Raw genomic sequence first — 15,618 nt, 5'->3', positions numbered from 1 at the left:
CTTGGGAGTAAGAAAGAGCTACAGTATAGAGAGCGAGCCAGGCTCAAAGAAGCCTTCAGTAACTATAGCTATAAATCTGGATCTCTGCAGTCCTGCAGAACGCACACCTGGGATGTCCGTACCACACTCGCCGCACAAATCCATCCATGTTTATCCAATCCAGATTTACTAGGGATGTTAATGAGGAGATTTGTTGGGTTTGGAAGCTCTGAAGCAGTCTGGAAGTTTGCTCTGAAGCCTTCCATGGAGAGTGGCAGATCTGGTACCATTTTCCTCAAATTAAATTTAATAATCCAAGGAAATGATTGGCAGACACATGTTGGTGTGCATAATGATTTATTTTTGCCCCTTGAACAATCCTCTTGTGAGTTGGGATAAAGGAAGAGCAGTCCAATTTTCCCTTTCCTCAGCGAATGCACCATGTGCTCCTGGAATCGTAAAGCTTTCTAAAACGTGCTGACAGGAATCCAGGACATTTTTCTTTACTTCTCTCTGTACAGTCAGGGCTAAAAAGGTGGAAGTACAGTACAACCAAGACAAGATTCTCAAATTTGTGGCCAGAAAAGTGTACAAAAGATACAATGTGCTGGAAATCAACTTGTACATGAGATTGAGTGCATTCTAGCAAATAGCGTTTGCAAGTTTTTGTTTTTGGGCTAGATTTGGAATCCATTGTTTATCGATTACTTTCATATTATGCTTTGTGCCTTGGGGGGGGGGGTAACCAAAATATAAACTAACTAAAACAACATGGCGTCGCACACTGACAGTAATCTTTCGAATTTAAATCCCCCTATAATCTTCAAAGAAGTATCAAAAGCAGGGCTTTGAACCAGAATTTTTTTCCTATTGGTTCGTTCCGAACAGAAACGGAATTTTAACATTTCTGGTTTTGGGTTCCACCATTAAATAGACGTTCCCGAACCGGTTAGAACAAAAAAATTTTGTTCCCGGAATGGTTAATTACGTTCCCTGTCAGCTGTTTAACAAATGGCTATAAAATTATGTCTCTGTCTCATCCAGCTTAAGCCAAATGTAGGCTAATTCTATTACAACCTTCATTAAATAAGACAAGAAATAATTCAAAACAATTATTATTTCAAATGTTGGCGATTTGGATTCTCAGTATGTCTTCCCATCTACACAAACAAAAAAAGTGCCAAAAATGAAAGATAATTCGTTTAGTGTGTTACCAAAGGCTAGTCAGGCCCTATGCATTGATAGGCTAACAGAGGTTAACGTCATTTAATGTTCGCGAGCCTCTCATTAACGTGGACAAATATATTGATATCGTGTTTGAAATTGACGTTTTTGAATAACGATAGACTGCAATATTTACCTCTTATTTAAGATGTGGAGACGTGATAGTAGTCCACCCTCCCGCTCTCTCCATTCAGTCAGCGAACGTCACACAGGAAGTGAACCCCAGCGGGTCATAGAAACTTGCGCAGGAGAAGAATGACTTTTCTATTTGTAGGCTACGGAAACTTTGAGGAACGAAATAAAAACAGGTATTAACCGGTTACCATTATTTTTAAATAAACGTTTCTGTTCCGGAGCATAAAAAATAATAAAGTTTCTGGTTTCGTTTCTGTTCCATGTGAAATAGAAAAAGTTCCCAGTTTTCGTTTTCGTTCCTTGAACCGGTTCAAAGCCCTGATCAAAAGTAACTAAACCAAAGCTTAAATAAATCTGCAAAGCCTTTTCTGTGGACTTCAAGAAATCAATCGGTAAAAAAGCGCTTGTAAATATCGTATCGAACGCGTTGAACATCTCTGCTTCAGGTGACAGCGAGTCAGCAGCCTTCTGCATCTGTACAATTACTGACCTGCAGAAGTTAAAAGATTGGCAGAAGAGCTTCGAAAGACTGACACTGATCATAGAAGAATCCACAGTGAAATTATTTTTGCTGGGTGCTGGTTACGACGAGAAAGCCATAAGAAAATACAAAACGCTTCGTGCATGGGAATACAAGCAAGGAATTCACTCAGTCAAGTAAGTACTGAATTGTCAAATTTCTTTTTGACAAATTTGAATTGTCAGAATTGTCCAATTTCTTTTTAAAGTTTAAGTTGATTTTGATTTTCTTTCCTCTGAATATGAGCTCATATGCTACCAGATTACGACAATCTTTGGGCTGCTAGAGTAAGCTGTTTGGACTACAGGGTCAAATATTACATTCAATCTACCTACATAAACACTAAAAGGCAAAGGACATGTAAGCTTACTTACACTGCATCGTTTGCGCTTTGTTTTGGGAGTTGATCCTTCAATAAAGTCGCCCTTTGACTTGTCCTTGTTTTTCCGTTTTCGCACTTTTTATGACAAAGACAGAGGGGTTGTAGGCTTCATGACTTGGATCATCAGACTTTACTCCACCAATGAAGTGTGTTGTCTGTCGGCATAAAATTTTGACGGCGAACTCTGTCTAACCACACTTTTCGACGCTTAGCTTCTTTAGGTATTCCATAAAACTTTAAATCAGGAAAAGTCATTTTTCCCCATATGAATTCAAAGAAATGACTGAGGTTATCTACCTTAGTAAACAAATATAGCGCCTGGTTACCTCCCAAGGTGCAAAGCATTATGTGATGTAATGTGAAAGGAGTCAATATTTTGTCTCATGGTGCTCAAAAATTTGTTCTCCTGCTGGACACAAGCACATGGAAGTACGTATACAGATAAGTCTGAAGAGCCAACCAAGCCAAGATTCTGAAGCTTGTAGCCAGAAAAGTGTACAAAAGATACGAGAAGCTTTGCCGCCTGTGATATTAGCTGCATCCTAGAAAACAGCATTGACAAGTGTTGGTTTTTGTCGCGCTAGTTTTGGAATCTATTGTTGACATCTTGTTTCATAGAGTTCAAAAATGTGTCCTTCTGCTGAAAATGAGCACGCAGAAGTATGAAGAGCCAACCGCAAACCGAGCCAACCGCAGAACAAACCAACCAAGATTCTGAAGCTCGTGGCCAGAAGCGTGTACAAAAAAATATACTTGATGCTTTAAATCCTTTGAAATTAACTACATCCTTGCAAACAGCATTCTACGGAAGCCGCGAGAGGCCCTTCATATAATCTTTTTTTATTCACCTTGTTATCCCGAGATAACGACATAATTAATTCAGGATCTCGAGAAAACAACACAACTAATTCGAGATCTCGAGAAAACAAAACAATTATTCCGTGATCTTGAGAAAACAAGACAATTATTCCGTGATCTCGAAAAAACAAAACAATTATTTCATGATCTCAGCTGGATCACTGTATCTCCGTCGGTAGAGACGAAGCCGGGCCAGTCTTCTGTGGAGGTGCTGCGGACTAATTTTGAAATTATCCCTTATTAAAAGACTTAATGCAATCTCTCCCTGTGTCAACCCCTGATCAAAATATTGCCTTATTAGGTGATCGATTATTCCAGACATTCTAATGACCAAAGTTGCGTCTATACAGAATGAGAAATAGCCCCAAAGTCAGCATATCACAAGTCTCTTGGCGCACCTGAATGAACCATTTCTCAGCTGTTTACTCGAGATCATGAAATAATTGTTTTGTTTTCTCGAGATCTCGAAATAACGGTTTTGTTTTCTCGAGATCTCGAATTAGTTGTGTTGTTTTCTCGAGATCCTGAATTAATTATGTCGTTATCTCGGGATAACAAGGTGAATAAAAAAAAGGATTATATGAAGGGCCTCTCTCGGCTTCCATAGCATTCAGAAGTGTTGATTTTTTTTTTTTTTTGTCATGCTAGTACGTATCCCATGGCAACCCTTTCGGCCGCCATGTTTAAGGTCAGTTCTGACAGCTGTATGAAGGAGTTTAAGTCATTTTTGTGGAAGAAATCGTATATATCATCACTAGATTCAAAGGCTAAGCAACGATATCAGGAAAAAGATCAAGAATAGACAGCCTCGACACTTATGAGGTGCCTAATAATCAATGGTGCAGAGAAACTGACAAATATCCAGCCATTTTGTTCATGGACATCATGTCCTATTTGGTTCTAAAAACAAGCGCATACTTCATAGATGAATTTCGAGCTTATAAAAGCTTAGAATCATACAACCAGTGTGTGTGTGTGTGTGTGTGTGTGTGTGTGTGGATGGGTGAGAGATATCCGTGTTAAAAAAGTTCCAGAGAAGAATTTAACGATCGTCATCGGACAGGTAAGTGTCCTCGTGTTTTGTCTGTAACTTCGGCTTGCTCGTATCGTGGTAGTTTTCAATTTTGATTCGCAGTATTTTGGAACATACTGAAACAATTTCTCTGTGAAAAGTATTTGGGATACTTAAAGCTAGACAGCCTTTCAATTTCATAAAATCGGTGAAATTTAGTTCCCTCTGAAATGTGGTCATTGTGATTTATGTTTATTTCTGTAATATCTTACAAAATATCAGGCCATTCTGTGGCTGGGAAGTTATTTAATTTGAGGAGATTAAAGCAAATAATGTACATGAAATCGCTCGCTTTGTGCAGTCAAGCAGACAGAGGAAGTCCGTGTGCGCATGCACAGGTTTACCTTCTTCTTCTTTTGGGTTTTACGGCAGCTGGCATCCACAGTGTCGCATTACTGCCACCTACAGGTTTACCTTTGAGTGTGCACTGACAGTTACATCATTCTGTCGCTAAACGAACAGCTGATCACACCGAGGTGCTCGCTGAGCGCCGATATTTATTAGTTTGGTCCTGCGTTTCCTTTCCTTCATATATCACATAACGTCTTTTCTTCTCGCTTTCTTTCTGTTACTGTAGTCGGTCTTTCACGTTTCATTCGCACACTCACATCCTCCATTTTTCTCTCCTGTTTCAAATTTGTATCCCACATTGCCTTGCGTGAACAGGGAAAGCCCACCACGTCATGCATGATGTAATATCTTGTATCGTGTCATGGTGAAGCAGGAAAAAATAGCAGAGAATTTAGGGCCACGTGGAAATAAATTAATTCATTGTTCTATTTAAAAAAAAACTAATAAAATTGGAAGTCTGTGATTCGAATTCAATAGCTTTCGGTTCACTAAACAAAAATAATTGGGTGTCGGGGGAAATTCTTTTTATGACCTACACTTGAAAAATCTGAAAGGCAGTACAGCTTTAGATGACAATTCGAAGCAGTTTATGAAAAAGTCATGTATATCTTCAAATTTACTTCCAAGGGTTAGAATAACGAGCATCATTAGGCTTTGACTATTTAGCTCATATTACTATACTATATTACTATACACAAAATAAACCCCAGCAAATTAAGCTTATTTTGACTATATTACAGTTATAGGTCAAACCTGAGTGAAACTTATCAGAGTAGACGCAACTGTGCTTTGATGTTATCCATTCCTTATGATTTAAACTCACCAGCTACTGATGTCTTCTTTTTGTAGAAATTTCTATAGTTTTCTCTCCCTGATGTAATATTACACTAGGAATGCAGAAATAGGCCTTTTTATCGCGGTTTGAACAACCGAAAACTGAACAAAAATTGACCATGTTTACGTCCTTTCCTCACTACCTCATTGTATTTGAATCAAAGGTTGACCTTAAACATGGCCGCCACACGTTGCCATTGGAAACGTGAAGTCACATGAAAAACCTCTATACACAAAAGTGCGTCCAGCCAACCAAGCCAAGATTCTGAAGCTCGTGGCCAGAAAAGTGTTAGGGTTTTGCTGGGATTCGAACCTGGTTCGTTGGTGTGATGATCCAGCAAACCCCCACTAGGCCACCAGGGGGATGACTCAAATGCAGAGGCGTGAGGCGGAAGTAGAAAAAGAATCAAAAAGGTTTATTTAAACTATATACACTATATACAGGGCAAAACAAAAGACAAAAAAAACCAAAGAGTGTAATCCAAAAGAAAAGCAAAGTGCAAAAATACAAAAGCTAAGAAGATCAAAAAAACACAGTACAAAGGAAACTGGAGATAAACATAACAGCACAAAGACTCCGTGACAAGAGGACTGAACTCAGGGGTATAAATAGACAAACTAATTAAGGACACAGGTGAAGATAATTAGGCAATTAACACAAACACAAGACACAGGAACAGTGGCGGCCTCTAGAGGCCAAAATAAACACGACATGAAAAGGAAATAACAGCGGCCTCTAGAGGCCAAAACAGTCCTAGTCCTAACAGGACCCCCCCCTCTAGGAGCGTCTCCTGACGTTCCCAGGGCGATCCGGATGGGCCGAATGGAAGTCCCGACATAGTTCTTTATCAAGGACATCCCGAGCAGGAACCCAGCAGCGCTCCTCAGGACCATAGCCCTCCCAGTCCACCAGATATTGCAACCCGCCGCGGACCCGGCGGGAGTCAAGCAGGCGATTCACAGTGAACACAGTCTGCCCCTGGAAGATGCGGGGGGGTGGGGGGTTCCTAGGGGCAGGGGCATACGTAGACGTCAGTACGGGCCGTAACAGGGAAACATGGAAAGTGGGGTTGATCCTCAGAGTCCGGGGCAACTGGAGCCGGTAGGAGACAGGGTTCACCCTGCGCACCACCTTGAAGGGGCCAATGTAGCGAGGAGCAAGCTTGCGGTTCTCCACCCGCAGTGGAAGGTCCTTAGTGGACAGCCAAACACGCTGCCCAGGGCGGAAAGCGTGTGCAGGTCTTCTATGGCGGTTGGCCTGAGTCTGGTTGGTTCTGGAGGTCTGTATGAGGGTCTTCCTGACCTTGCTCCAGGTCTTGCGACACCGTCTCACATATTGGTTGACCGAGGGCACCCCCGCGTCCTCCTCCTGGTCCGGGAACAGAGGTGGCTGGAACCCGAATTGGCACTGGAATGGCGACAGCTTGGTGGCCGATGACTGCAGGGTGTTGTGGGCGTACTCCGCCCATGGCAGCCAGGTGCTCCACGATGTCGGGTTATCCATAGCCAGGCCTCGCAGGGTGGTTTCCAGGTCCTGGTTGAGCCTCTCCGTCTGACCATTGGACTGTGGGTGAAACCCAGAGGAGAGGCTGGCAGTGGCTCCGATGACCTTGCAGAACCCGTGCCACACTCGGGAGGAGAACTGGGGCCCTCGGTCTGAGACGATGTCCTGTGGAAGACCAAAGACTCGGAAAACATGATTAAACAAAAGTTTCGCAGTTTCAAGAGCAGAGGGGAGTTTGCACAGTGGTATGAAGCGGCAGGCCTTGGAGAATCTGTCAACTAAGACCAAAATGACCGTGTTACCTTGTGACTCAGGGAGACCCGTGATAAAGTCGACTGCCACGTGGGACCAGGGACGCCGGGGAATGGTCAGAGGATGCAGGAGACCCTGGGGACGCTGTCGTGGGTTCTTGGTTCTGGTGCAAACCTCACAGGACAGGACAAATGACCTTACTTCCTGCTCCATGTTAGGCCACCAGAAGCGTCTTTTCAGGAAGTCCAGGGTCCTCCGAGCTCCCGGGTGGGCGGTGAGAGGGGAAGAGTGACCCCACTGGAGAACCTTGGCCCGGGCTTGATGTGGGACGTACAAGAGGCCTGGTGGCCCCGTCCCAGGACCGGGGTCCTGGCGTTGGGCTCGTCGGACAGCCTCCTCAATACCCCAGCGGACAGGGGCCACAATCCGGGACACAGGGATAATAGGCCCGACTTCATTCTCCCTGTTAGTGGCAGAGAACAGTCTGGACAGTGCGTCAGGTTTGGTGTTCTTGGAGCCGGGGCGGTATGAGAGGGTGAAGTCAAATCGACTGAAAAACAGGGCCCACCTAGCCTGTCGAGGGTTCAGTCTCTTGGCTTGCTGGAGGTACTCCAGGTTCTTGTGGTCAGTCCAAACCAGGAATGGATGTTGTGCTCCCTCCAGCCAGTGCCTCCACTCCTCAAGGGCCAGTTTGACCGCTAGCAGTTCTCGATCCCCCACATCGTACCGGGACTCAGCAGGACTCAGGCGGTGGGAGAAGTAAGCGCAGGGGTGCAGCTTTCCTTCCGAACGTTGAGAGAGCACCGCGCCGACACCACTGTCCGAGGCGTCCACCTCCACGATGAATGGTTGGGAGGTGTCCGGGAGAACCAGAATGGGTGCCGTGCAGAAGCGGTCCTTGAGGTCTTTGAACGCCTTTTCTGCCTGAGGAGACCAGCCATAAGATCCACCTGTCCCTTTGGTGAGGTCTGACATGGGTGCTGCCACAGAACTGAAGTTCCTGATGAACTTGCGGTAGAAGTTAGCGAATCCTAAGAACCGCTGAACCTCCTTAACGGACTTGGGAGTAGGCCAATCCCGGACGGCCAGGGTCTTGGCAGGGTCCATTTGGAGTTGGCCTGTCCGTACAATAAATCCCAGAAAGGAGACCTCGGGAACATGAAATTCGCATTTCTGGGCCTTGGCGAACAGATTGTTCTGTAGCAGCCTCTGGAGAACCTGGCGGACATGGTGGCGGTGCTCCTGCACGGTCTTGGAAAAGATAAGGATGTCATCGAGGTAGACAAAAACGTATAGGTTAATCATGTCCCTTAAGACGTCGTTGATTAGGGCCTGAAAAACAGCTGGTGCGTTGGTGAGTCCGAAGGGCATCACCTGGTATTCGTAGTGCCCAGACGGGGTGTTAAAGGCAGTCTTCCACTCGTCTCCCTGTCGGATACGGATGAGGTGGTATGCGTTCCGTAGGTCCAACTTGGTGAAGACGGTGGCGCCTTGGAGCAGGTCGAAAGCTGTGGACATCAGCGGAAGGGGATATCGGTTGCGCACAGTGATCTTATTCAGGCCCCTGTAATCAATACATGGTCGGAGCCCCCCATCCTTCTTGCCGACAAAGAAGAAGCCGGCTCCAGCAGGTGAAGTGGAGGGTCGAATAAACCCAGAGACCAGGGCATCTTTGAGGTATTCCTCCATGGCCTTGCGTTCTGGCTGAGAGAGTGAAAACAGTCTGCCACGAGGAGGGGTAGTCCCAGGGAGCAAGTCGATGGCACAGTCGTAGGCCCGGTGCGGAGGAAGAACGGCGGCCCTGCTCTTGCTGAATACCTCCTTGAGATCCCAGTACTCTGTGGGAACTTGAGATAACTCGGTGAGATCAGGGGGCTCGGCAGGAGACACAGGAGAGCTAGAGAGCAGACAAGAGGCATGGCATGCAGGGCCCCATTCCACAACCTGGCTTGTTACCCAGTCTATGCGAGGGTTGTGGCGAGTAAGCCAAGGAAGGCCTAGAATAACTGGGAACTCAGGTGAAGGAATCAGGTGCAGGGATATTTCTTCCTTGTGACCTTGAGACTGGAGGAAAACTGGAGAAGTAACTTGGGTGACTCTTCCATCACCTAACGCTTGGCCATCGAGGGCAGACACAGACAGTGGGACTTCAAGAGGTGCAGTCGGAATATTGATGCTTTGGGCGAAGTGAATATCCATAAAGTTCCCAGCCGCCCCCGAGTCTATCAAAGCTTGACAAGAGTGGACAGACTCACCCCAGGAGATGGAGACCGGGATGTAGATTCCTTGGCCAGGGAGTCCGGGAGAGAGGGTAGGCCCCGTCACAACCCTCCCTCGGCTGGACGGGGCGGTCCTTTTCCCAAGAGTTCGGGACATGATGCTCGGAAGTGACCAGGCTTGCCACAGTAGATGCAGCACTTGTCCCTCCTTCTGCGCTCCCTCTCAGATGCGGAGAGGCGAGTACGACCCACTTGCATGGGTTCTGGACAGTCACTGAAGGAGGTAGACGGTCTCCAGGTAGAGGTAGGGAGGCTGGGGGGGCTCAAGGCTTGGTGGCGTTCTCTCATCCTGTTGTCCAGACGAATAGCATGTGAGATGAGGGTTTCGAGGTCACTTGGGCATCCAATAGAGGCCAGACCATCCTTGATGGGGTCAGACAGACCATGGTGGAAGGCTGACACCAGGGCAGTCTCGTTCCATCCACTTACTGCTGCGAGTGTTCGGAACGAGATGGCGTAATCTGCGACGCTTCCTCCTTGCCGGATGGACATGAGCTTTCGGGCTGCGTCGGTACTGATGTCTGCCTGATCGAAGACCCGAAGCATCTCTTCAGAAAACAGCTGGAAATCAAAGCACTCAGGTCCCTGTCTTTGCCAGATAGCAGTAGCCCAGGCTCGCGCCTTACCAGCTAATAAGGTGATCACAAAGGCAATCTTGCGGCGATCCGTGGTGTAGGTGGTAGGCTGAAGCTCAAAGGTGAGTTGACACTGGGTAAGGAACTCTCGGCACTCACTGTGCTTGCCGTCATACCTCTGTGGTGCAGGAAGGCTGGGTTCGCGAGGTGAAGAAGGCAGCATTGCAGGAGGCACTGGAGCAGGAGTGGGAGCTGGATCAGGAGCAGGAACTGGATCAGGAGCAGGAGATGCAGGCAGAGATGTCAGCTGTGCCAGGGTTTTCCCAATTTGCTGAAGCAGTTCCTCGTGGCGAGCGAGGGCCTCACGTTGGCTGGTGAGCGTACGTCCATGAGCGTCCATGGTTGCTCCGAAGCGTGTCAAAGCTGCCATAATTCCCTGAAGGTTGGCCGGGTAGACAGTTGAAGCAGCCTCTGCTGAGTCGGTCATGACGGAGTCTTTCTGTTAGGGTTTTGCTGGGATTCGAACCTGGTTCGTTGGTGTGATGATCCAGCAAACCCCCACTAGGCCACCAGGGGGATGACTCAAATGCAGAGGCGTGAGGCGGAAGTAGAAAAAGAATCAAAAAGGTTTATTTAAACTATATACACTATATACAGGGCAAAACAAAAGACAAAAAAAACCAAAGAGTGTAATCCAAAAGAAAAGCAAAGTGCAAAAATACAAAAGCTAAGAAGATCAAAAAAACACAGTACAAAGGAAACTGGAGATAAACATAACAGCACAAAGACTCCGTGACAAGAGGACTGAACTCAGGGGTATAAATAGACAAACTAATTAAGGACACAGGTGAAGATAATTAGGCAATTAACACAAACACAAGACACAGGAACAGTGGCGGCCTCTAGAGGCCAAAATAAACACGACATGAAAAGGAAATAACAGCGGCCTCTAGAGGCCAAAACAGTCCTAGTCCTAACAAAAAGTGCACTCTTCATTCTCATACAGTAGTTTATTTACAAGTGCTAGATTAACACATTAGTGAAGTGGTGTGGAATTGCAACAGTTAATGTTCGAATTACGGGATTTACTAGATGGCAACTTGTGCATTGAAGACGATGGTAGCTTTTAGAGTAGTTGACGATATTTTAAAAAGTTTTTCACTGGTTAGTTTGGTTTAGTTAAACCAAGTAATTCAGACATCACACTCCTCCGAATATCCTGAAATCTAGAAGCTGCTATCATTTTATGTCATGTTTGTTTATTGAAGCTTTAGATTTGTCGGAAATATCTGAACTACTGTAAATTCGATATGAAGTGAACACACCATGAACTGCAGCATCTTTTCCATTTCTTGCTGAAAAGAACTCGTGCATAATCACAGAATTCATGCAATATCTCCTTCTCCATCACTTCTTCACTTCCTGTGTATGTGTAGCCTTAGGAGAGTATTAAAGACACTTTTATTCTGTGTTACACTGATGGATACTGGAATCCAAAGACAGTTATTCGAAGTGTTTGCATGTGTGTATCTGTGTGTAGTGATATTTTTTTTGGTGCGGCTTGTGTTTCTAGGTGCATGCAGCATGCTAGTCACTCTGCTCTACGGACTCGAGCCTTACATGGGTGCTACAGAGGAGAGCAGTTTTCTTCAGGACATGCTAATGGTCAACTCTCTGCATGTACTCATCAAGGTGAAGGGCCATGTGCTGGTTTACGTATAGATATGTACCGGTAACTAGGAATAAGGAACCGACTCGTGAATAATTTTAATCCATCGTCTTTTTTTCTTATTCTTCGAACACACACATGCACACACACTTTCTTAATAAAATAAACAGCAAATATAGTATATTCAGATCGCCCCAGTCGACCTGCAGGTTTGAACTCAGAACCTGCTTGCTGTGAGAGAACAGCGATGTCTTTTATCCTTTATAAAGACAAGAACTGCTCAACTGTTGTCTCAATTGTCAAACTTTGGTCCAACTTACTGCTATGAAGTGCTGGAGATCCAGTAACATCATCTTTCAGCAGGCGTTTCTAACATGTCCAGCACATGCAGACTGAGAAAGGGGAAAGAAGCTGCAAAACAAGCCGCAGATTCCTTATTTTTGGTTTGGGCACTTGTCACTTCTGTGAGTGAAATGTGGGCGTGACTCTCACCTTAATGAGTTCAGCCACACGCATGACTAATCATCTGCTCAACATCTTTACTTTCCAACCTTCTATACATGCACAAGCCTGCAAGCTCTCTCTCTCTCTCTCTCTCACTCACTCACACCACCTGCTCGAGGACCCTTAGAGAACAAGTGTTCACTGCATTGGTGAGGCTCTCGGGAGGCGAGCTGGGAAATTATTTACGACCTAAACACTTCTGCCTGAGGCTGAACGTATATAAAGTTGATATAGTGAGCCTCAGGACACAAACCGAGTTCCAGACGTACCTCGAGCTCATCTCAGCTGAGAACACAAACATGCCATACAACGTTCTGTGTTCTTGTGGGTTTTGTTTTGTTTTCTTTTCTTTCCTCATCCTTTGCTGTGTGTTTGTAAAGTTATGGTTGAATAGGAAATGTTTCTTGAAAACCAAAAGGAAAGCAGGAAACAGGTGACATGGTTTACTGCGTAGCTGTAAAAAGTAATAGTTTTTATGTTGTGCTGATGTGATGGTTATATTTTATTTCTTTTTTTTCAGTTTAATCATCACTCTTTACCCAAACTACAAGACTTGTGTACTGTATCAACAGCTGTTAGAAAGAAATAAATAAAATAAATAAACAAACAACAAACAAATAAATGCAACAGAAAAAGTGAAAGAAAAAAGCAACAAAAATAAATGGAAGAAAATAAAGAAAGCAAAGTGTGGAGAAAAACAGAACAACAATGAAGAAAGAAAGAAAGAAAGAAAGAAAGAAAGAAAGAAAGAAAGAAAGAAAGAAAGAAAGAAAGAAGATCAAACAAGTAAGCAAATGACTATAAATAAACAAATCAAAAGTAAAAAAGAAAAGGGAAAATAAATGAATAAATAAATAAATAAATAAATAAATAAATAAATACAACAAAAAGACAACAAATAAATAAATGTAACAGAAAGAAAGAAAGAAAGAAAGAAAGAAAGAAAGAAAGAAAGAAAGAAAGAAAGAAGATCAAACAAGTAAGCAAATGACTATAAATAAACAAATCAAAAGTAAAAGTAAAAAAGAAAAGGGTAAATAAATAAATAAATAAATAAATACAACAAAAAGACAACAAATAAACAAGCAACAAATAAATAAATGTAACAGAAAGAAAGAAAGAAAGAAAGAAAGAAAGAAAGAAAGAAAGAAAGAAAGAAAGAAAGAACAACAAACAAGTTAGCAAACAAACATAAATAAACAAATAAATGCAACAGAAAAAACAAAGGAAGGAGAATAAATTGTTAAATCAAATTAGAAAAGCAAAGGGAAAAGACAGACAGACAGACTCGTGGAGTTAAGATCCTTTGGTCCACAGCATTCCGGAGTGAAGGAGTGACTTCCTCTGGTGTGTTATATTTCCTCAGATGTACAAAATCCCTAAAGTGAGATGGATCACATTGTCTGTGGTGGACACTAATCTCCTCTCCTCGTGTCCTCTCCAGCTTCACTCCTTTTCTCTCTTCTCCTCACTGCAGGGGTTTTGATCTGAGACAGTAAGAGCGCTCACCTGCTGGATGAGAAAATTGGGGCTGTTAGCTGTTTCCTCAATCACCCCCCCCATCACCCCTTATCATCACCGTAACCCCTAATCACCCCATCACCCACCCATTACCACTCATCACCCCATCACCCACCCATCACCCCCACATCACCCCATCACCCACCCATTACCACTCATCACCCCATCACCCACCCATCACCCCCACATCACCCCATCACCCACCCATTACCCCTCATCACCCCCACATCACCTCATCACCCACCCATTACCACTCATCACCCAATCACCCACCCATTACCCCTCATCACCCCCTCATCATCCCCACATCACCCACCCATTACCCCTCATCACCCCCATATCAACCCCATCACTGACCCATTACCACTCACCACCCCAATCACCCCTTATCACCCCATCACCCACCCATCACCACTCATCACCCCAATCACCCCTTATCACCCCATCACCCACCCATCACCACTCATCACCCCAATCACCCCTTATCACCCCATCACCCACCCATTACCACTCATCACCCCATCACCCACCCATTTCCACTCATCACCCAATCACCCACCTATTACCCCTCATCACCCCATCACCCAACTATTACTCCTCATCACCCCATCACCCACCCATTACCCATCATCACCCCATCACCCAACTATTACCCCTCATCACCCCATCACCCAACTATTATTCCTCATCACCCCATCACCCACCCATTACCCATCATCACCCCATCACCCAACTATTACCCCTCATCACCCCATCACCCACCCATTACCCATCATCACCCCTCATCACCCCATCTCCCACCTATTACCCTCATCATCCCTCATCAACTCCTCATCACCCACCCATTACCCCATCACCCCAATCACCTCTCATCACCCCTTCCACCCCATCACCCCCTTCATCACCTGCCATCACCTCCCATCACCCCCATAACCCCAATCACCCCAGTCACCCCTAATCACCACTCATAACCCCATCACCCCTCACCACCCTCCAATCACCCAGAGCAGGACCTCAGCAGACTCCTGTGGCTGGATGTTCGAGGGGGAAAATCATTTCAGGAATCAGTTGATATATTTTGGCCTGTGTGTATATGAGGTGTGAGATTTGGCGGAAGGCTCAGTAAGTGACACGATCAGTATGCGGAGGGAGTTTTATGTGCAGTTATGTCGACTCGGTTCAGACATCCGGCCTCTGGAGAGAGCGCTGCTCTGCCCGCAGCCTACATGTGGCTGTGACTTGGCCTGCAGTCCCATCTATGGAAAAGTAAAAGCTCTGACATTGTTTTCCTAAATCCAGCTGTTATAAAACATGCTCTTTTTATACCTGCTGTCTTTTATATACGAGCTCGTCGCTACATGAGGGCTGTAAATATGATCGCTTCTTTCTTGGGCAATTTCACAGCAGTTTGTCTTTCGCTTGTCTGTCTCACAGACTGATGCTTTTAGCGCAGAGGTGTCCAGCTGCACAGCCAGAGTCCAGGACAGTCTGCTGGTTTCCTGACTAATGACACCTGATTTAGCTGTCCTGGAGTCCGACAGCCGTGCTGCAGACAGACAGGCAGTTAAGCAGACAGACAGGTCATAATTCTTTGGCTAAACTTGCCATCTTGTTGTTCTGTGGATGATTGAGCTCAGTCTCTGCTGAACGAATTAACAATCCACGCTGCAGTCTAATAATAATCACATATTTTATTCATATCTCACTTTCTTAATAACCCAACGCCAACCCGCTCGGTTAACCGTTACGTCCTGTTTGGGTCGAAATGCCCCGTGTTTAAATTTCTACTGAATGTAAATCAACAGCTGAATGATTTTTCCAGCGTGGAACCTGACGTGGTTGGTCGGTTATTTTTTTCTAACAAACATGGAAAACCATTATTAATGATAATATTTATATTACAGAGATGATATTCAGGTCATGTGGACCCTGAGAGTAACAACGAGAAAGAAAGAAACA

The 15,618-nt window shown here is 44.9% G+C and overlaps 1 protein-coding gene across 1 annotated transcript in view; it reads left to right on the top strand.

Annotated features, from left to right (window-relative positions):
* Positions 1–174: 174 nt before the first annotated feature.
* Positions 175–15,618, top strand: part of mpp7b (MAGUK p55 scaffold protein 7b) — a 132,589-nt gene continuing 117,145 nt past the window's right edge. Inside the window, exons 1-2 of the mRNA XM_060905435.1 lie at positions 175–262; positions 11,539–11,657. Coding sequence (XP_060761418.1) covers positions 175–262; positions 11,539–11,657 — 207 coding nt within the window. The remainder of the gene's footprint in view (positions 263–11,538; positions 11,658–15,618) is intronic.

Source organism: Neoarius graeffei, chromosome 23 (assembly GCF_027579695.1).
Source record: "Neoarius graeffei isolate fNeoGra1 chromosome 23, fNeoGra1.pri, whole genome shotgun sequence".
NCBI lineage: Eukaryota > Metazoa > Chordata > Actinopteri > Siluriformes > Ariidae > Neoarius > Neoarius graeffei.
The sequence above is the reverse complement of the archived record's forward strand: the minus strand, read 5'-3'. Positions and strand labels throughout refer to the sequence as shown.